The sequence below is a fragment of the Sus scrofa genome, chromosome 9 (assembly GCF_054392235.1).
Source record: "Sus scrofa isolate SSC_HxYL_T2T_F1_AM1 chromosome 9, Sscrofa_HxYL_maternal_Yorkshire_Landrace_v2.0, whole genome shotgun sequence".
Lineage (NCBI taxonomy): Eukaryota > Metazoa > Chordata > Mammalia > Artiodactyla > Suidae > Sus > Sus scrofa.
The window spans coordinates 38,645,005-38,666,463 of record NC_139391.1 but is presented as its reverse complement, the minus strand read 5'-3'; the positions used below and the strand labels follow the sequence as shown (position 1 = coordinate 38,666,463).

Here is a 21,459-nt window from a genome sequence, read left to right as displayed (position 1 = left end):
CTGGAATTCTCCTCCCTTCCTCTTTTATTTTTATTTAGGAGCCTGATGGAAAAGAACTCCAGAAATAGAATGACATGGATGTAGAAGTGAGATGACAGTCATAAAGTAGGAGGGGAACGAGAACAAATAAGCAAATGCCTGCCTTCCCTGGAGAGAGTTGGTTACTTTTCACTGCACTCCACTGGGTGACTCTGCTGTGACAGTCATCAGCCCAAGGAGAGCAGAACCTCTCTCCCACCCTGACCCCACCCTGTTAGTACCAACGTAGATTCAGAGAAATTTGGCTTTGCGGTTTGATTTTGGTTTCTGATCCAGATAAATTGAGCTATTTCTCTACTTTTGTAGGTAGAGAGGAAACTAAAGATACTATTTTGTTTGTTTAGCTGTTCGTTCTGCATACATTCGAGTCCTCTGTACCAGGCACAGTTCTAAAACAGGGATCAGAAATAAGACATGGATCCTACCTTGCTACACCGTCTGAAGTGCTTACTGGGAGCTACGTCCAGTTGGGGAAACATAGCATACAGATGCAAAACAAGTAGAGAACACAAAAGATTATATACAGTTGTCAGTAGCACGTTTGTGGTACAGTCAGTCAACAGATAATTACAACACCTGTTAAGACTCAGATGCTGATGTCCAGGATGCAGATTCTTTTTTTTAAGTTTCATATAGTTTTGTTTAGAGAGGAGGCGGGTCAAATAATTTAGGTAGTATAAACATAAACTGTGAAATTCTTCCTGTTCTCAGTGCCCTTTTAGCAAGTAGTGTTTTCATTGTGACCAATTTCAACCAGAAAAAATGGAAAAATAGACAACAGTCATGTACTATCAGAAAAACAAGACTGAAAAGTACTGCCAAAACTGCTGCTTTTGCTCCAAATTTAATACCTAATCCAAAGCCTACCTGTGTTTAGGCATTAGGAAACCATTGTTCCAGGCCTGACTTTCAATAAGTAATTTTGTGACCTTTAGTGAATCACCTGATCTTTTTATGCTGAAGTTTTTCTCTTTTGTCCAAAAACCTAGCTCTGAAAGACTCAGCTCAGATGTTGACTCGAGCTTTTCTCATCTCCTCTTGTTTCTTTGCCCACACTCTTCTTCCCACCTCACCACCTGGTTATCCTGAAGGACACTTTCTGACTCCTAAATTCCCTTCATATTTGAATTATACCCCTTTTCTGTAGTTTGAATTATACTTTTGACTTTACACTGTGTTATTTTGATGTCTAATTTCACTGTTTTCAATACATCTGGATGTCAGTCAGTGGTGCTTGATCAATTTAAAGGATTTTTTTGGTATTAAACAAATATGACTTAAAAATCTCTTATCACAATATTTATTGACCGTATACGTTCTGTATGTTCCATATTAAACAAATACAAAAAAATCCTTTTATATTGATTGTTTCTTGTTTAGTGACAGATGCTAAAGTTTTACAGGGTAAAAAGAGTTATTTAAAATGCCAGGTCTTTTAAGTGCTGTATTATATCATATTTCATTCAGATATTTGCACCAGTGGTGACAGCCCCAGGTGAAAAGGATTAATAATTGAAAATTATATGATTTCTTATACACTAGTAAATATAAAAATTGTTTCTCTTAGTAACTTAAAAATCTCTTATCACAATGTTTATTGGCAGTTTGTATTGTATATGTTCTATATAAAGCTTTTATTTTAAGGCTTGGGTTTAGTTTTGTTTGAAATTGGAAAGTGTTAGATTTTAATGCTTTCAAGAATTAATGTCAGGATTAGATTTTCTAGCATAGGCTTGCTTGTAGCACTTGATATATATTAGGTCAGCCCTATCGAAAACAAACTATGGCATCTTTTTAATGTGTCATTTTTTTTTATTCTACCTATAATAAGTGAATTTCAGCCAGTAAAACAGCAACAGAGCTGTCTGAAAAGTTCAGTTACATAAATTCGAGGCACTTATATCAAAAAGAGACAAATAAGAATATCATATTGCAAGCTAACAGCAGAGATTTATGTATTTAAAAAGCATTTCAGGTTGTGCTATGGTATCTGGAATCATAATTATTGGTATCTATAACAACTGCTAAATCCTTTTATGAAGGATTTGGTTATGTGCATGTACATATATGACTGAGTTTGGTAGGATGGTTGTTCAGTCCCAGAGGTTGGGGATAAAAAAGCATCTCGGGCTTTTTGGTAGTTTATTCAAGGCTTTCATGTATGCTGTATATTCTTTTTGAAAACTGAAATAGACCGGCTGTCAAAGACTGTGTTCTGACATCTTTTCCCTGTGTCATATTAACTGATTCTTGTCTTGACTTCAACATTGAAAAAGCTGCAAGTGTTTGATAAAAATTATTGCTGCTGAGCATGAGAAAGCATGCCTTTCATCCTCAGAGGGAAGGTACTTCCTTAGTACTATGGAGAGAATTTTCTGAAATACATGAAAATATATGCTATAATTGTGATAGCTTTTATGTTCTATTCAGTTTAGTTGTTTTATCTGTTCTAGCGAGAGAATACTGTTAGAGCTTGGTAATAGCTCTACCAAATAGTGGCCAGGACCATTTTATTAGCACTTTCTTGGAGTTAGAGACTTCTTTTGTGTTATTTCCTATTTTATTTGCTATCATTTAAACACCTTTTTTCCAGGAATTGTATATGGTTTTGGACAAACTATATGATGATTCTATGGAATCATCAGTTACCTAAATTTGACGTTTCTTCATGAATACCTACCAGAATTGCTTTTGACAGGGTCACTGGTGACCGCCACAAGGCTAAGTCCAGGGGTCAAATCATCATCCTTGACCTTTCTGTGGTGTTGGATACCCCATCTCTCCCTTCTTCCCTGGGCTTCTTGGTTTTGTTTACAGTTAGCCAGCTTATTCTACTTTGCTTGTGTCCCCTTCTTTGCCAACTTCCAAATGTTGACGTGCTCCTGGGTCAGTGCTTGAACCTGTTTGCTGTCTATACTCACTCCCTACATAACCTGATCTCATTCATAGCTTTAACATCGCCATTTTTATGTCTAATTGTTACTTTACGTATACATGTCTAAAACAGAATTTCTTAGTCCCACCCCTACCCCACTTGCTCATGCCAAAAATCAGTCTATCATCAAATCCTGTTAAGTTCTACCTTGAATATATCCAGAATAGAACAATTTCTTGCCACTTCCACAGCTACCAAACCGCCATTATTTCTCTCATAAGTTACTGTATGTCAAAAAGCCTCTAATGAATTGTTATTTAAGGAATTTTAGCTAACTCATAAGATTATTTTTTAATTTTCTTTAAGCAGGTATTTATTACACATGTCAACTTTGCCTCCTTCCACCCTGTTCACCATGTAGATCCTGTCACTTTTCTGTCCAATCCTTCCCATCTTCTTCTCTCATTCAGAATAAAAGGGGTGAAATTCTTTGCATGGTGCCTGACTGCTTAATTGACAGCATTATCCCAAGTGCCTTGCATAGTGCTTAATGCACTGTAGGCAATCATTAGTGTGTAAGTGACTGAGCAGGTTATTTGTAAATATGGACTATGATTAGGATTTTAAAAATAAAAGTTAAACTTCTTCAAATGGTTTATCCATCTCAGTATAGAAAAACAACACATTGGATTAAAATAATCTTTTACTGTTCAACTTTACATTTAGCAGCCACTAAAAAGTTCATTTTTTTTATTTCCCAAGTGATTTAAATTAAAATAGATTTATCAAAACCAGGAATGTGCTTATGCATTTTGAAGCCTCTAATGAATTTTTTTAAGAGCCTTCAACCAACTCATTGCTATAATTTTCTTTTAAAAATGTCTTAAAGCAAGTACTTATTATGCTGTTCTTCCTTGTTTTGAAATGTATTATGCAGGTATATTGGTAAAATAGTACAGTCGACCCTCAAACAAGGAAGGGGGCTTAAGGGCACTGACCTTCCATGCAGTTGAAAAATCTACATATAACTTACGGTTGTCCCTCCATATCAGTAGTTCCTCCACATTCATGGCTTCAACCACGGATCCTGTAGTACTATAGTACTGAAAAAAAAATCCATGTATTAGTGAACTATTGCAGCTCAAACCCATGTTGTTCAAGGGTCAGCAATAAAGTTGCCTATCAATGCTGTCTCCTCCATTACTTACGAATCAACTAATTCAAACAACTCATTTATGTATCAACCTGAACATTGACATTTTGACCTAAGTGAGCTGGAGGTGGTGGATAACTTAAATCACTACCTTGAGTATACTGCCTTAAGGACTTTCTAATTCATAAGTATATTTCTTAATTAGAAATTATGAGATATTTTTTAACTTTAACAGATCCAGAAATTGTAGATAGAACTACCTTTAATCAGGTATGATCCTTTTGTTCCTTCCATTATATCGTTGTATAATTATTACCTAACCAAACTATTCAAACTACAGGAGTGCCTACGTGGTATATTGGTGACTTGGTTCACTGTTGAATCAGTAAACAAACTATCATATAACCATAGCACATTGTAATCACTACATATAAATTTCCTTGAGTACCTTGAATATATATGGCATTCTTATCTGATTCAAGAAGCTGATCCAAACCAGTTTTACTTAGTTGATATTTAAGATAAACAGTATTTTTAAGTCAGCAGGCCACACAAGTGACTAAATTGGTTTAAAGTTTCTCTACTGTGTAGTTGGAATCTTTCTGTTCCTACTCATGTGTTCATAATGAAGTAGAGCTGTTCTTCTTCAGGTGGTGTTATTTTCACTGGAAAAATTTGAAGTTCTAAACTGGATTACATCATTGTATATAATTTGTATGTACTTTTTTTAAGTTCCCAGAGACAGGGCTCATAAGATCTTGCTCTCTTTCTTCTTCTAAAGTCTTGACGAGTGTTTTGTGCTAAGTGAATTCCTAATGGATGGTGTTGAGCACCTTCTGTGTCAGGGCAATGAAGAGGTTATGTAGTTTACTCTTTTCTGTGCAGGTAATACCCCTTTGTGTATGGATCTTGCTCTGTTAGTGTAACTGTCCATGAGTGTCCTTCTCGGTCCTTCACTCTCTCCTTCCGTGCTGCTGTTCTGTCTTTGCTTATTTAATGTTTATGTTTTTCCTGCTCTTTAAATAGTAATATCATTGATATAAGATTGTTGTTATATCACTTATGCTGCCTGTTGTAATCAATTTTGATGATAATTTAAAAGTTCTCCTTTCTGTATTTCTTAGCCTCGTTTACTTTATCCAACCATTCATCCCTGTATCCTACTAGCCCTTATCCTAGGTTAGTTCATTTTGGTCCTGATGTTATCATTATCACTAGGCTCTGTTCTGTAATATCAAATCAGAATTCAGACTGTGTAATATGAGCTACATTATATCATTTAATTTGATGTTAATTTGGAAGTGGAATTAATAGTACATATTACATACAACCACATCATGTTTTAATCTCTCTATATAGTTTTCTTTGGTAATTTGAATGTGATTTTACATAGATGATGACTATTAAAGTGTACTTTTTCATGTTTCATTCCATCAATGATACAGATGATTGCTTTAGACTAGATTTCCTGAAAATGTGCTTTTAGTGTTTGAAGTGTTTGAGATAGTCATGACTATCTAATGGACAGATTTGTATTGTTGGAAAAGATATAATTTTGATGTTTGTAATGGGTTTTGGTAGCATCATTTCAGTAATTATCTCTTTTTCTTCTCAATTACTTCTGGGCTAATTTATTCTCCATGACTCACTGGGGCTACTTTTACACAGGCAATACGAAGAATTCTAACCTAACATACTATCGTAACCAGGTAGGTAGGGTAAAGTAGACACTAGAACATCTATACTAGATTAATGAGTTGGGCTTACTCTAAACAATGTATATGGCATGCTTTGAAAATATACTTCAGGAAGATTAATATGTAGATGAAAGAAATGAGAAGTGTAGACTGAGGAAGTGAGAAGAGAGTAAGGAAGTAGAGAGTCCACTTAGGAGCTTATTGGAAACTAAATAGTTTATGAGGATCTAGACTCAGGAGATTTTTTTTTTTTTTTTAGTTAGAATGTCCTTAAACATAAGATATCATCATATATGAGGAACAAAATAGAAAAGAATCAAAAGTAGCAGTAGAACCCTTATACATTGCTGATGGGGTTGTAAAATGGTATAGCCACTGTGGAAAAGAGTTTGATGGTTCCTCAATAATTTAAACATGGAATTACCACATAATCCAGAAATTCCACTCCTGGGTATATACTCAAAAGGAAAAAAAAAAAAACCAGATACTCTAACAAAAATATTTGCATGAATTTTATAAAGGCACTGTTCACAGGAGGCATTAGGTGGAAACAGTCCAAATGTCGCTCAACTAATGAATGGATAAACAGGTGTGGTATATTCATGCAGGTGAATACCATTAATCAGTAAAAAGGAATGAAGTACTAATTCATGCTACAATATGGATGAACCCTGAAAACATGCTAAGTGAAAGAAACGATACATGAAAGGCCATATATTATAATACAGTATGAAATATTCAGAATAGGCAAATCCATAAAACCAGAAGTTAGTGGTTGCCAGGGACTCCATGGAATGAGGAGTGGGGAGTGATTCATTAATGCGTACAGGTTTTCCTTTGGGAATGATGAAAATATTCAGGAACTGGGTAGTGGTGGCAGTTGTACAACATGGTGAATATACTAAATGCCACTGAATTTTACATTTTGAAATAAAGTGATCTTTATTTTATATATATTTTATCATAATTTTTTTAAATAACTTAAAATTAAAAAAAATACTAAGGCAAGAATCATCAACTTAAATGCTTTCAGGTCCCTGAGAGGTGCAGGAATCATAGTAAAGAAGTAGAAAGAGAGGGAATGTGGTGAACTGAGCAATCAAAATCACATTTTTGAAACCTCTCTGTGGGCCAAATAAAACATAACTATGGGAGTTCCTGTCATGGCGCAGTGGTTAACAAATCCGACTAGGAACCATGAGGTTGCGGGTTTGACCCCTGGCCTCGCTCAGTGGGTTAAGGATCTGGTGTGGCCGTGAACTGTGGTGTAGGTCGCAGATGCGGCCCGGATCTGGTGTTGCTGTGGCTCTGGTGTAGGCTGGCAGCTGTAGCTCCGATTGGACCCCTAGCCTGGGAACTTCCATATGCTGCTGGTGCGGCTCTGAAAAAAGGCAAAAAATAAATAAATAAATAAACAAACAAGCAAACATGACTATGGATTAAGGTTTTCAACCTGTAATACAAATTGAACCAAGCAACAAATAATTGATTAGTCATGTGGGTGGGGAGGGGCAAATGGATATCATACAGATATCTGGTGGTAGAACTAGACTCGTGATTCCTTAAGAGTAGAGGGTACATCTAAGTTGTTTACCCCATGTGTTTACCATTTAGCATGGTGCCTAGCCACCAGAGAGATGCTCACCAGGGATTTGTTGGATGAAAAATAAATTAAAAATAAGTAAATAAATAAAGGCTGGGCATTTCATCTGTATTCCTTTTTTTTTAGTCAAATCTCTCTCCATCTGCCCCTCCCCACCCCCACAGCTAATCCATTTGCAAATTTTAACAATCTTTATTTTTAATATCTTGAAAATATATATATTTCTGTATCGTCTATCCTTTTCTCACTGCCAGCTCTCCATTCTCTCCAACATATTGTAAAACTCAATGTCCTGTTTAAAATCTTTTGGTGCTTTCAGATAAAAACTAAATGTGGTAGGAAAAATATCCATAATATGACCCCTTCCTCATCTGCTGCTACTCTTCTTCTGGCCTTCATCACTCCAGCCTTTTTGAACTTCTCACAGATCTTGAAGCATGCCATGTGTGTTTGGCAAGCTCTTCTTTTTGCAGAGAATGCCCTTCAGCCTTCGTTGTTCTGTCCATCCCTTAAGACTTTGGTACTGCCAAGAAACTTTCCTAACCGCTTCAGTCTCATGTACGGCCTCCTACTTTTGCTCCTCCCTGTACCCTCAATACTCTACATTTCTCTTATTGCCCTTACCTCACTGGTTTATCATTGCAATTTCTTGTCGAGTTCCCCTGTCACACTGCTGGCTCCTTGAGGTTAGGGTCCACATCTGTCTCCAGTGCCTGGTGCATGGCTGCCACCCAGCAAAGGCAACCCTTATCACTATTGCAGATAACTAATTTATCATATGGTGATCATCTACTCAATAGACGTTAAATAAGGATATTTAAGAGGTACAAGGTAGGGTATAAGTGCTACATATATGAGATACCAATTAAGGATTCAATTAAGAGGAATTTTTCAGGGAAGAGATGGTATTTGGAATGAGTGGTGACCATGTGCTAGGTTTTGAGGATATCAAGGTCTTACCTAGTACTTACCATCATAATTACTAATTGATTACCACTTATAAACATAGACATTTCCAGGAAGCGTTCTGAATTTTAGCTTATTTTCTTTCATGATTTAAGATGAAGCAATATTTCTTTTAAAACTGTACCTTAAAGGAGACTCCCTTTAACAATGAGCCTTAGTAATAAATAGTAAGAGATACTACTGTGGCCCAGTTCCATGAAAGCCATTATTTAGTTTTAGCCAAAAATGAATAAGGTCCTAAAACTCCCTTTTGCCCTTCAGAAATGGCTTAGCAAACCTATTTGAAAATGGAATGTTAATGCATAAGATGCAGACAGCAGGTTAATTCTCAGACTCTGCTTGTGTTTGTTAGATCATTTTAGAGTCCTGTTAATTATACCTTGTAAAACCTAATCAGGCTATATTAAGAGGCTAAATAGAAGGTTATATTCTTACCCTCCTCCCCATTTCCATACTCTAAGAGACTAAAATAAACACATGTACATTGCACTCAGAATAAAAATAAGCAGTTCAGAATCACATAATTGAGAAATACATTTTTAAGTAGGAAACACTGATTAAGATTGTAGTTTGTGTTTTTGTTTCCTTCTGCAAATATTTCTTTCTTTTTAAATTATGTGAGTACTGAGATGTTTATGTTTACTATAGAGTACTGTCTGAATGTTGGATTCTTTTTGTAACCAGTGCTTAGTTTGCTAAAATCACGAAACATCTCTTGCCATACAAGTAGATCTTTAACATGACAGACTTTGGACATGGACATTGATAAATCTATACTGGAAAAAATGTTTTTAAAAAATATTTTTAACTTCATTGTGGATTCTCCACACACCACCATCAAATCTACTTATTTAAAAGTACTATTGGAGTTCCCATCACAGTGCGGCAGAAACGAATCCAACTAGGAACCATGAGGTTGCAGGTTCGATCCCTGGCCTCGCTCAGTGGGCTGAGGATCCTGTGTTTCCGTGAGCTGTGGTGTAGGTCGCAGATCTGGCTCACATCCGGTGTTGCTGTGACTCTAGCATAGGCCAGCAGCAACAGCTGCAATTGGACCCCTAGCCTGGGAACCTCCATATGCCGTGGGTGCAGCATATGGACAAAAGACAAAAAAAAAAAAAGTATTATTATGAAATGAAAAATGAATTATTATGTATCAAAATCCTTTGGAATTACTTTAAAACACAAACCATTTTAAAAATACCTAAATAACCTTTGATATGTGTGAACCTCAAACAAAGAAAATTGTTTTAATTCTCTAATTACTTTAGATTAGCCTTTTATTTCTTTTTCTTCTCTGATTTCTGTGGCCAAGACACAATACTATGTTGAGTAAAAGTGGCGAGAGTGGCCATCCTTGTTTTGTTCATGATCTGATAGGAAAATGCTTTTCGCTTTTCATCGTTCAGTATGACATTAGCTGTGGGTTTATCATTTGTGGCCTTTAGTATGTTCAGCTTTGTTTCCTCTATGCTCACTTTCTAGAGAGTTTTTATCGTAAATGGTGTTGAATTTTGTCAAAAGCGTTTTCCGTATCTTTTGAGATGAACATATGGTTTTTATTCTTCCATTTGTTAATGTGGTATATATCACATAGATTGATTTTCAGATAATGAAAATTCTTTGCATCCCTGGAATCAAATCTCACTTGATCATGGTGTATGATCCTTTTAATGTATTGTTGGATTTGGTTTGCTAGTATTTTATTGAGGATATTTGTATCTATATTCATCAGTGATATTGATTAGTTTCAGAGAATAGGTGTTAACTCTTCTCTAAATGTTTGATAGAATTTGCCTGTGTAGCCGTTCAGTCCTGGACTTTTGTTTTTTGGAAGTTTTTTAATCACAGTTTCAATTTCAGCACTTGTGATTGGTCTGTTTATATTTTCTATTTCTTCCTGGTTCTGTCTTGGAAGATTGTACCTTTCTAAGAATATTTCCATTTCTTCTAGATTGTCCATTTTATTGATGTACAGTTGCTTATAGTAGTCTCTTATGATCCTTTGTTATTTCTGGATGTCTGTTGTAACTTCTCCTTTTTCTTTTTTTTCTTTTTATTTTCTTTCTTCTTTTTATGGCTGCACCCATGGCATATGGAAGTGCCTGGGCCAGGGAATCCAAGCCACAGGTGTGGCAACACTGTATCCTTTAATCTACCATCCAGGCCCACAAATCAAACATCTCTTAAGTGACCTGAGCCACTGCAGTTACATTCTTAACCCACTGCATCACATTGGAAACTCCACTTCTTCTTTTTTGTTTCTTATTTTTTTTAATTTTATTTTTATTTTTACAGCCACACCTGTGGTATCTGGAAGTTCCCAGGCCAGGGGTCGAATTGGAGCTACAGCTGGGGCCTATGCCACAGCCACAGTAACACTGGATCTGAGCTCCATCTGCAACCTATGCCACAACTTATGGCAACGCTGGATCCTTGACCCATTGAGTGAGGCCAGGGATTGAACCCACTTCCTCACAGAGACAACATCAGGTCCCTTACCTACTAAGCCACAATGGGAATTCTTCATTGTTAATTTTATTGATTTGAACTCTCTCTTTTTCTTGACTAGTCTGGCCAAGGGTTTATCAATTTTGTTGATCTTTGCAAAGAACCAGCTTTTAGTTTCATTCATCTTTTCTGTTGTTTTCTTCATTTCTTTTTCATTTATTTCTGCTCCGATCTTTATGATTTCTTTCCTTCTGCTAACTTTGGGTTTTGTTTGTTCTTCTTTCTCTCTAGTTACTTTAGGTATGAGATTAGGTTGTTTCTTTGGGATTTTTCTTTTTTCCTGAGGTAGGCTTTTATTGCTATAAACTGCTCTGACCCCTACTTTTCCAGGACACCTTCCAAGACCCCCTGGTAGGTGTGACCCAGATGCTTATGGAGTCCCTGCTTTGCCCTGGGATTCAGTGCACATGAAAACCTGTGTGTGCCCTCCAAGAGTGGAGTCTCCGGTCCCCCCCACCACCCGCCAAGTCCTATGGAGCTCCTGCACACAAGCTCTCTGGTGCTCAATGCCAGATACTCCAGGGGCCCCTCCTCCTAATGCCAGACCCCCAGGCTAGGGAACCTGATGTAGGCTTTGCAACTCTCACTCCTGTGGGAGAGTCTGCCCTATAGTAATTTTCCAGTCTGTGAGTCACCCACCTGGCAGGTACAGGATTGCTTATATTGTGAAATCACCTCTCCTACCATCTTGATGTGGCTTCTTTGTCTTTGGTTGTAGGATATCTTTTTTGATAGCATCCAGTCTATTTTGTTGATGGTTGTCCTGCAGTGAGTTGCAATTTTGGTGTTTTCATTAGAGGAAGTGAGCTCAAGTCCTTCTACTCCACCATCCTGTCCACAGATCCTAAAGTTGGTTTTGTGGTGCTGAACATTTTAGCTTTTGCTACTCTATAAACTTTTGATCTCTCCTCCAAATCTGAAGGAAAACCTTGCTGAGTAGATTTCTTGGTTGTAGGTTTTTCCCTTTCATTATTTAAAATATATCATGTCATTCTCTTCTGGCCTGCAGATTTTCTGCTGAAAAGTCAGCTGATAGCCTTATGGGAGTTTCTTTGTAGGTAAGTTACTGCTATTCCCCTGCTGCTCTTAATAAATATTCTCTCTTTACCTTTAATTTTTTTTCCATTTCAATTACAGTGTGTCTTGGTGTAGTCTTCTTTGTGTTGGTCCTATGTGAGACTCTCTGCACTTCTTGGACTTGGATGTCTATTTCTTTTCCTAGGCAGGGAAATTTTCAATTACTATGTCTTTGAATATGTTCTCTGCCCCTTTCTCTCTCTCTTCTGGGACTCCTATAATGGGAATACAAGTGTACTTGATGTTGTCCCAGAGCTCTCTTAAACTGTCCTTATTCCTTTTCATACGTTTTTCTGTTCAACCCCAGTGGTTTTCTGGCTTCTAGCTTGCTAATATGTTCTTCTTTATCATATGGTCTCTTATTGATTCCATCTAGTATATTTTTCATTTCAGTTATTGTATTCTTAATGTCTGTTTGGTTGTTCCTTATATTTTTTAACACTTCATTGTAAACTTTTAAATTCTTGCTCTGTGCATCCATTCTTTTCTTGAGTTCTTTGATCACCTTTACAGTCACTACCCTGAAATCCCTCTCCACTTCACTGTCTTCTTCTCCTGGGGTGTTATCTTGTTCCTTTGTCTAGAACATTTTTCTCTATTGTTTCATTTCACCTAAATTTTTCTTTCTATTTTTATGTATCTGGTAGATTGATTATGTTTCCTGATCTTGGAGAAGTTGCCTTTGTAGGGTAAGTCCTGTGTGTCCCAAAAGTGCACTTTCCTCTATCACTGTGTAGGTGCTGCATGGATTCTTCAGTTGCTGCAGGCTGACTCTGTGGGTGGTCTGAGAGATCTGGTTGTCTTCAGGTCCAGTTGTTTGTCAGGCCCTGCCTTGTGAGGTGGCTTCCAGCTGCTGATTGTGGGACTGGGTCACAAAGCAGGTTACTATGGAACTTCAGGGGACCCTGGGGCTTATGTTGGCTCACTGGTGAGCGGAGTCAGGGTCCACAGGACTGGCACTGTCTCCTGTCCACTGATGGGTGAAGCCAGGTCCTGGGGTTAGTGCTGGACTATTGCCAGGCAGAACCAGGTCCTGGAGTTTGGCTGCAGAGCCAGGGGATCTCAGAGCTCATTTCAGATCATTGGCGGGGGTGGAGGAGTGTTCCAGTTACTGACACATTTGCATATGTGGTCCAGGTTGTCCTGATGCTGTGTCAGCCTGCCAACGAGCAGGGTTGAGGCCCAGCTGGTTTCAAGGCAAAGCCTGGAATGCTCTGGGCAGGCTGGGTAATAGGCAGCAGAATATGGTTTTCTCGTGTCTAGTGTCTGCCCATTCTCCCTAATAGCCGAGACTGGTCTAGGGAATAGCGTAGGTTTTCTGTAGAGAAAGGGGGACCCAATTAACTCTGGAGCTGATGCCTGCTCACTGGTGGATGTTCTGGTCCTTTTGGTGGGCAGGGCAGTGTCCAGAGGCAACTGTGGGCTCAGGAGGCATTTAGGCAGCCTGTCTTCTGATGGGTGGGGCTATGTCCTCGCCCAGTTAGTTGCTTGGCCTGAAGTGTCCCAGCAGTACCTACAAGCTGTTGAGTGGGGCTAGGTCTTGGCACTAATGATCTAGAGGGAGGGCCCCACAATAACACCCACCAGCACCAGCACCCATGTGGTAGAAGAAGCTTCCAAGAGTTTTTGCCACGAGTGTCTTATTTCCCCAGGGTGAGCCATAGGGAGACTCTCTAAGACCAGCAGGTAGATCTGTTCCAGACTTCTATTAAATTACTGCTTTTGGCCTGAGTCACAGTGTGTATAAGATTTTTGGGTGTGCCCTTTAAGAGAGAAGTCTCTATTTCCCCTGTCCTGTGGGGTGGGTTTCCAAAATTAAGCCCAGCTGGGGTTCAAAGCCAAATGCTCTGGGGGCTTGTCTTTCTGGTGCAAGACCCCTGGGCTGGGAGCCTGATGTAGAGCTTAGAGTTCTCACTCCTGTGGGAGAACCTCTGCCATGTAATTATTCTCTAGTTTGTGGGTTGTCCATGCTGGTGTATGGATCTTGACCATATCATTAGCCCACCCATCCTGCCTGTCCTGTCATGGTTCTGTCCTTAGTTGTACAAGATCTTTTTCCAGTAGGTTCTGGTCTTTTTCGTCAATGGTTGTTCTACAGATAGTTGTGGTTTTGGTGTGTTCACGAGAGGATATGAGTTAAAGGCGCATCTACTCTGCCATCTTAGCCCAACCTCTTTTTCATCAGTGATCTTAATTCTATCTTTTGAGTACGTGTTATTACGGTTAGTCATATATGCAAATTATAAAGGTTTTTAATTTACTCACACTGCTTTACTTTACAGTGAGGAAACTGAGGTAGCAAAATAACTCACCATGTCACACTACTTATCAAAAAGTCTTCAATTAGCCCACTTCTGCCCCCACCCTCCCATTAAGTCCTAAACTACTGAGCTCAACCACCATGGCTGGAGGAGGGATCTGAGTCAGTATGAATGAAGTACTTGTCCTTTTGAAAGGCTCCATGAAACACTTTAAAGTATATATTTTGAATGTACTTACTTGTATATCCCATTCACTTAATAGAAGTATATTTTAACTACAGGAACATCACCTTCCAAATCTGTAAAATGAAGGATAATAAGACCTACTTTCAGGGCTTAGGTGTTGTTTCTCTCCTCTTCCTCCCTTACCTCTTAGTGTTGCTGTCCAGTGTTAAGCTGCTAAAAAGAAAAAAAAAAAAAAAAATAGAGTTCCTGCCTTTGATTCTTTCACTCCTCACCTTAGACTACATACCTTTGGAGTTCTGCCCTCACCATTTTCCTGGAACTTTTTTGTTTTTGTTTTTGTTTGGCACACCCTCAGGATGTTGAAGTTCCTGGGCCAGGGATTGGATCCAAGCTGCAGCTGCAACCTCCCCCACAGCTGTGGCAACACTGGATCCTTAACCCACTGTTCTAAGCTGAGTCATACCTGCACCTCAGCAGCAACCTGAGCCACTGCAGAAACAATACCAGATCCTTAACCCACCCTGCTGCAGTGGGAACTCCTGGAACTGTTTTCATGAAGGTCTTAATAACCAGCTGATGATATTTTCTTCAATACCTTCTCTGTCCTCACCTTGTTATCCCCTTCTACCAGTTTCAGCACCAAAGATCACCACTGCTTTTTATTCTTTTCTGCTGCTTTATTCACCAGTCTGTCTTGCTCACAGATTCTCCTCCTTTCGGCACCCCTTCAAATAATTTTTTTCAGGGATGTGTTTCTACCTTTTTACTTATTCTGTGCTCTTTCCATGAACAGATATAGTCATTCCCATAGTACTGTTTATGCAGCTGTCTTTGTATGATTACATATCTACATTTCCACTTGTGATAATCTCTTCCAAGCGCTGGCTACCTGCCTTATTTGCCCATGCCACCTAGTCCACTGGTAATTTCACACTCAGTATATGTGACACTGCCCTCATCTCTTTTACCCCAGCCTTGAAAGGCCCTTTCTCCTGTGTTCTTCACCTCTGTTAACCTCAAAAATATATATGTAAATACAGAGGACTCAGATTATCCAAAGCAATTTTTAAAGAGAAAAGTTGGTAGATTTATATGTCCTAATTTCATGATTTACTGAAAAGATAAAATGATAAGGCAGTGCAGTTCTGGCAATGATTATTTTTTTAAATTCTTTTTTATTTATTTGTTTATTTATCTTTGCTTTTTAGGGCCGCACTTGTGGCATATGGAAGTTCCCAGGCTAGGGGTTGAATTGGAGCTATAGCTGCCAGCCTATGCCACAGCCAGAACAGCACAGGATCTGAGCTGCATCTGTGACCTGCACCACAGTTCATGGCAGCACCAGATCCCCAACCCACTGAGCAAGGCCAGGGATCAAACCCTCATCCTTGTGGATACTGGTTGGATTCATTTCCACTGTGCCACAATAGGAACTCCTATAGATTAATTCTTAAATAGATCTGTGAAACATAATAGAGAGCCCAGAAATAGACTCATCCTCTGTAATCATATGATTTTTCAACAAAGGTACCAAAACAATCCACTGAGGAAAGGAAAATCTTTGCGCACATGGTGCTGGGATAATAAGGTATTCATACAGAAAAACAAAATGTGGCCTTACCTTATATCATAAAACAAAATTAAAGATAGATTATAGACTTAGATGTAAAAACTGAAATCATACAGATTTTAGTGGGAAGCATAGGAGCGTATGTATCTTCATAACTTGGGGGCAGGCAAGACTTAGAAAAGGAGATAAAAAGCAAATACCACTTAAAAAAATGATAAATTAGACTTCATCAAAGTTAAAAACTTTTTTAAGTTTTAAGAAAATGTATGGGAAAATCACAGACTAGGAGAAAATATTTGCAAAACACTTGACAGAGGTGACATGTATACATGGACCTGTATGTGCATATGTGTATAGATGTGTGCGTATGTGTGTATCTATCTCCAAGAGGTAGATAGATAAATATATAGATAGCTGGATAGATCCAGGATATATAAAAAATTCCTACAGCTCACTAATGAAAAGATACATAACCCAATTTTTTTTAAGTAGGCAAAAAATTTGGAAACAATTTGGTGTTCAACATAATTAGTCATCAGAGAAATGAAAATTAAAATTTTAATGAGACACTACTATATATCCAATAGAATTACCAAATTTAAAAGATTGACAATGCCAAATGTTGACATAGTCGCAAAGCAACTAGAATTGTCCTGCAATATTGTTGAATATATAAATTGGTACAACCACTTTGGAAAACTAACTTATAGGTTTTTTTCTAATATTAAACACGTCTCCTCTATTACGCAGCAATTCTGCTGTGAGGTATGTGTCCAAGAAAAATGAAAACAGGTCATAAAAGGACCAGTACAAGTTTAATAACAGCTTTATTCATAATAGCTAAAACCTGGAAAGAGCTCATCAATAGGAGAATGAATAAACAAATTGATACATTTATATAGTGGAATATTGTTCAACAATATAAAGGAGTGGATTACTAATAAATGTAACCAAAAAGTGCTAAGTAAAAAATACCTAACACATACTAAGATTGTGAAATTCTAGAATAGACAAAACTAATTTTCAGTTGGAAAAAATCATAATAATGGTTGCCTTAGAGATGATGAATTAAAGGTTGACTGTTGTAAGGAATCTGAGGGATTTGAGTGCTAACCAATGAAAAAGATATGACCATTGGACAGGGTTGCATAAGAAAGGAAATCCCTCACAGCAGACTATCTAGAAGCTTATGGCCAAAGGACCACCATCGAGAAGAGGAGGAGGGCGGTAGCATTCCTGGGGCGAAGGAAATTGGAGTGAGTGTCTCTGGAGATTACGGGTCTAAGTGATGGCACTCAGCAGCCCAGTGGAGAGTCTGGGCAGAGAGCTCCAAAGGGTGGTAGTGACTTAGGGGCTTATAACCACAAAATTCTATCTTGTCAGTGGCTAGCAGATGTCAGGTTTAGTTTTGTACAATAAACAAAGCAGACAAACTGTCAATGACTAAAAATGTTTGGGATTTTAAAAAAATAATTGAGTATATAAAAATGTTAGTTTGGTGCCAACAGACTTTGGAGCTAATGGAACTCAGTCTGTAACATGGATAAACAACCCAGGGGCCAATACATAGACCCTATCTTTAGCTAATTAATGTAACAACTGAAAAGGGTCAGGGGGAAATTTTTTGGAGTGATAATGTTTTATATTTTGATAAGGGTCAGGAAATATACATCTAGGAGTTGTACATTTCATTGGGCATGATGTACATGCTGAAGAATTTAGGGGGAAATGTATTGCTACACTGAAATGCTAAAAATAAAATGAATTGATAGAGAGAGGATTGGATAGGTATCTGATGAAGGAAGTATAGTAAAATTTTAACAGTAGAATCTACATTGGGATGTACATATATTTATTATGAAACTTTTAATTTTGCTTTTTGTGTGAAAAATTTTATAATGTAATGTTAAAGACTACTATGGAGATAGTCTGAGGGACCAGTTAGGAAACTATAGCATTGAATTAAAAAAAAATTGTAGAGCTTTATATTTCTTTTACTTTGGCTGCACCCACAACATGTAGAAGTTCCTGGGGCAGGGATCAAACCCATACTATAGCAGTGACCCAAGCTGCTGCACTGACAATGCCGAATCCTTAACCTGCTAGTACCACAAGGGAATTCCTGAGCTTTATATTTCTTGACCAACTATTGGCTATAATTTTTTGTAGAAACTCAATGCTATACTTGATCACTTGACTAAATATCTGTGGTGTTTGATCTGTTACAGAGAAAGTCCTACTGCTAGTGTGGACACGTGTGCATTTTTGTCATCATTTGAATGCTCCAATAGGACTCTGCTAATTGATGGTCGGGTAGAACTCAAAAGAGGCCTGCAGAGGCAGGAGAGATATCTTTTCCTTTTCAACGATCTGTTTGTTGTGGCCAAAGTCAAGTAAGTATAATGGACACTCTTTCCTGGTTATCATTATAAAATTGCATTTCCACTGGCAAAGGTAACTTTTTTTTTTTTTTTAATTGCTGCACCTGCCACATGTGGAAGTTCCCAGACTAGGGGTCAAATCGGAGCTGCAGCTGCCGGCCTACACCACAGCCACAGTAATGTCAGATCTGAGCCGTGTCAGCAATCTACACCACAGCTCACAGCAACACTGGATCCTTAGCTCACTGAGTGGGGCCAGGGATCAAACCCACATCCTCATGGATATTAGTCCAGTTCATTACCACTGAGCCACAACAGGAACTCCAAGATAACCTTTCTCTGCAATTCTTAATTAAAAATATCTGGCCTTGGAGTCCTATCGTGGCTCAATGGTTAATGAACCCAACTAGGAACCATGAGGTTGCGGGTTCGATCCCTGGCCTTGCTCAGTGGGTTAAGGATCTGACGTTGCCGTGAGCTGTGGTGTAGGTCGCAGACGTGGCTCGGATCCCCGAGTTGCTGTGGCTCTGGCGTAGGCCAGCAGCTGCAGCTCCGATTCGACCCCTGGCCTGGGAACCTCCATGTGCTGTGGGAGCAGCTCAAGAAATGGCAAAAAGACCAAAAAAAAAAATCTGGCCTCTATTATCATAACTAATATCTGAAGTGAGTTTTATGTTTGTTTTGTTTTGATTTGGTTTAAAAATAAGTTTCAATTATTTACTCACTCAACAAGTGTTCATTTAGCTCCCACTCTGTCCCATGCCCTGAAAAATAGGGTGGGTGGACGGGTACAGTGAAGAATGTGATGTGTATCGTCTTCTTTCTTGATGCTTTCATTCTAGAGTGTCTGGAGGAAATCATAGATTGTACTTAGTACTATGCAGAAAACAGGGTGAAGTGAAATATGAGGTATGTGTTAGGCAGGTATAAGCAGTGGGAAAAAAGTCAATGATGAATGAAAAAGAACTAGCCATTCAGACATTAGGAAGATGAGCATTCTAGGCAGAGGGAACAGCAAGTACAAAGGTGGTGGAAAAAGCTTGGCCCTTTGGAGGAGGTGAAAGAAAGCCTGTGTCACTGGAGCATAATAAGCAGGAGGAGAATAATATAAATTGAGATTGGAGAAATATACAAGGATTTTTGTGGGCTGCATTAATTATCTGTTGCTGTATAACAAATTATCACAAAATGTAACAGTTTATACATTTCTCTGAGTCAAGAATCTAGGAGTGGCTTAGCTGGTGGTTCTGGCTCAAGGGCCCTCATAAGGTTGCAATCAAGCTGTTGAGCAGGGTTATAGTCATCTCAAAGCTTAACTGGAGCTAGAGAATCTTGAAACCTCCCAGATTGCTCATCTGGATCCTGGCAGGCCTAGGTCCTTAATGGCTGTTGGCTAGCAGCTAAAGTTCATCTCCATGTAGGTCTCTCCAGAGGGCTACACATAATATGGTAATGTTTCCTTCAGAGCGAAAGATCCATGAGAATGAGGAGGATAGGGTGTAAAGGAGAAAACACCCGACATAGAAGCTGCCTTCTTTTATAACCTAATATTCAAGGGGTATACTCTCATTCCTGATGTATACTATTAGCTGCACAGATCAACCTTGGTACCGTTGGAAGGGAACTACACCAAAATGTGAATATCAGGAAGCCAGAATCATTGGGGCATCTTGGAGGCTGGGCACTACAAGGGCTATGATAGACATTTGGATTTTATTCCAAGTAGTTTTAACCAAGGAAGTAGCATAGTGTGCTACATATTTTTAGAATATTTTTCTGGCTGTAATAGGTAATAGATTAGAGGATAGACAGAGTAGAAGCAAGAAGACTGGACAGGAGGTTATTATAGTAGATCTGATGAGAAATAAAGAGGCCAAAATAAAAAAAAAATTTTAAATAAAGAAATAAAGACGCCTTTAACCTGGGAAATGGCAGTTAAATGATGGATGAAGATATATGTGGGGTATACCTTAGAGGTAACCAAATGAATTCACTTTTCATTCAACACTAAATGCCAGTGCAGTTAAGATCCAACCTAACACATAGTGGTTGCAACTTGCTCTGTCCCCCTTTCTCATTGTTTATGAAACATCATAAAAGAGTAGTTTAGCAAAGTCAATCTCATCAAAGATATTTTTGGTCATTAAAGAATGGTAAACACTTTAAGTGCTTTTTTCTACTATCTGTACCATCACACCTAAAGTTATGCCATAAATGTTATGCTATATCATACATAAGACATGGATGGCGAGATCAAGGCTATGCGAGCAGGAGACTGCTGCCACATAAAAACAGCCTTCCACTGGGTCACTTTGCTGTACAGTAGAAATTGACAGAACACTGTAAACCAATGATAGTGGAAAAATAAAAATAACTTAATAAATAAATAAACAGCCTTCCAAGACCACAATAGATAACTTTTTCCCAAACTCACCAAGTGAGAAAAATATAAGTAAAATGAGGAAGCAGAGGAATCACTCCCAATTAAGCCATAGAATCATAGCTTTACATTTTTTTTAAAAAAATGAGATTTTTAATGTTTATGAGCATCAGAGTATTTGGGAAGAAATTGATATTTTCTGTTAATAGCCATAGAGTACCTATTTGTAATTTACTGAAGGGAAGGGAAAGTGGTTATTTCACATACTCTTTAGCCATCACTATTCTCGTATTTTATTTCCTAAACAAATAGGGAGGTAATGATGAATTCTGTTTAGATCGAAAAGATGAAATGAGAGTAAGTTCTGATTATTAATTCACTACCCAGTAGAATTGCCATCAGGCATTTGTGGAATATACCGTGTTATCTACCCTAAAACATGTATAATGGACCATCTCCATCGTAGAAAGGAGGGAATCTCCCTAGAGTCCTGTGTATTTCAACAGTGCACTGGGATTCCTTCCAGTATTAAGACCAAAGAATAAGAAAATAAATATATATTTTATCTTAATTATTTTGTGGTAAGGGACTGCATTCTAGAAATAGTTGATTTCAGTGGGTGAGAAGGTTGTTTTGTTTTTCTCAGCCAGTTCACATTTAAAAGATTCATACTTTTAAATTTCTATTAGAAATCGAAAGTGAAAAATCTGAAGAAACTCTGACCCTAAGACTCTTCATCTAAATATAAAGCTTTATTAGA

At 38.1% G+C, this 21,459-nt stretch overlaps 1 protein-coding gene across 24 annotated transcripts in view; it reads left to right on the top strand.

Annotated features, from left to right (window-relative positions):
- Window positions 1–21,459, top strand: part of ARHGAP20 (Rho GTPase activating protein 20) — a 109,437-nt gene that overhangs the window by 39,358 nt on the left and 48,620 nt on the right. For 23 of the 24 annotated variants that reach the window (XR_014815228.1, XR_014815223.1, XR_014815221.1 and 20 more), the window contains exon 3: window positions 18,167–18,331. Coding sequence is in view for 7 of the 24 variants with exons in the window: in XM_084975996.1 (XP_084832122.1) it covers window positions 18,167–18,331 (165 nt within the window). In the remaining 17 variants the exon portion in view is untranslated. Of the gene's footprint in view, window positions 1–11,858; window positions 11,903–18,166; window positions 18,332–21,459 lie in introns of those variants that run through there. The other variant, XM_084976001.1, reaches the window with a different exon arrangement.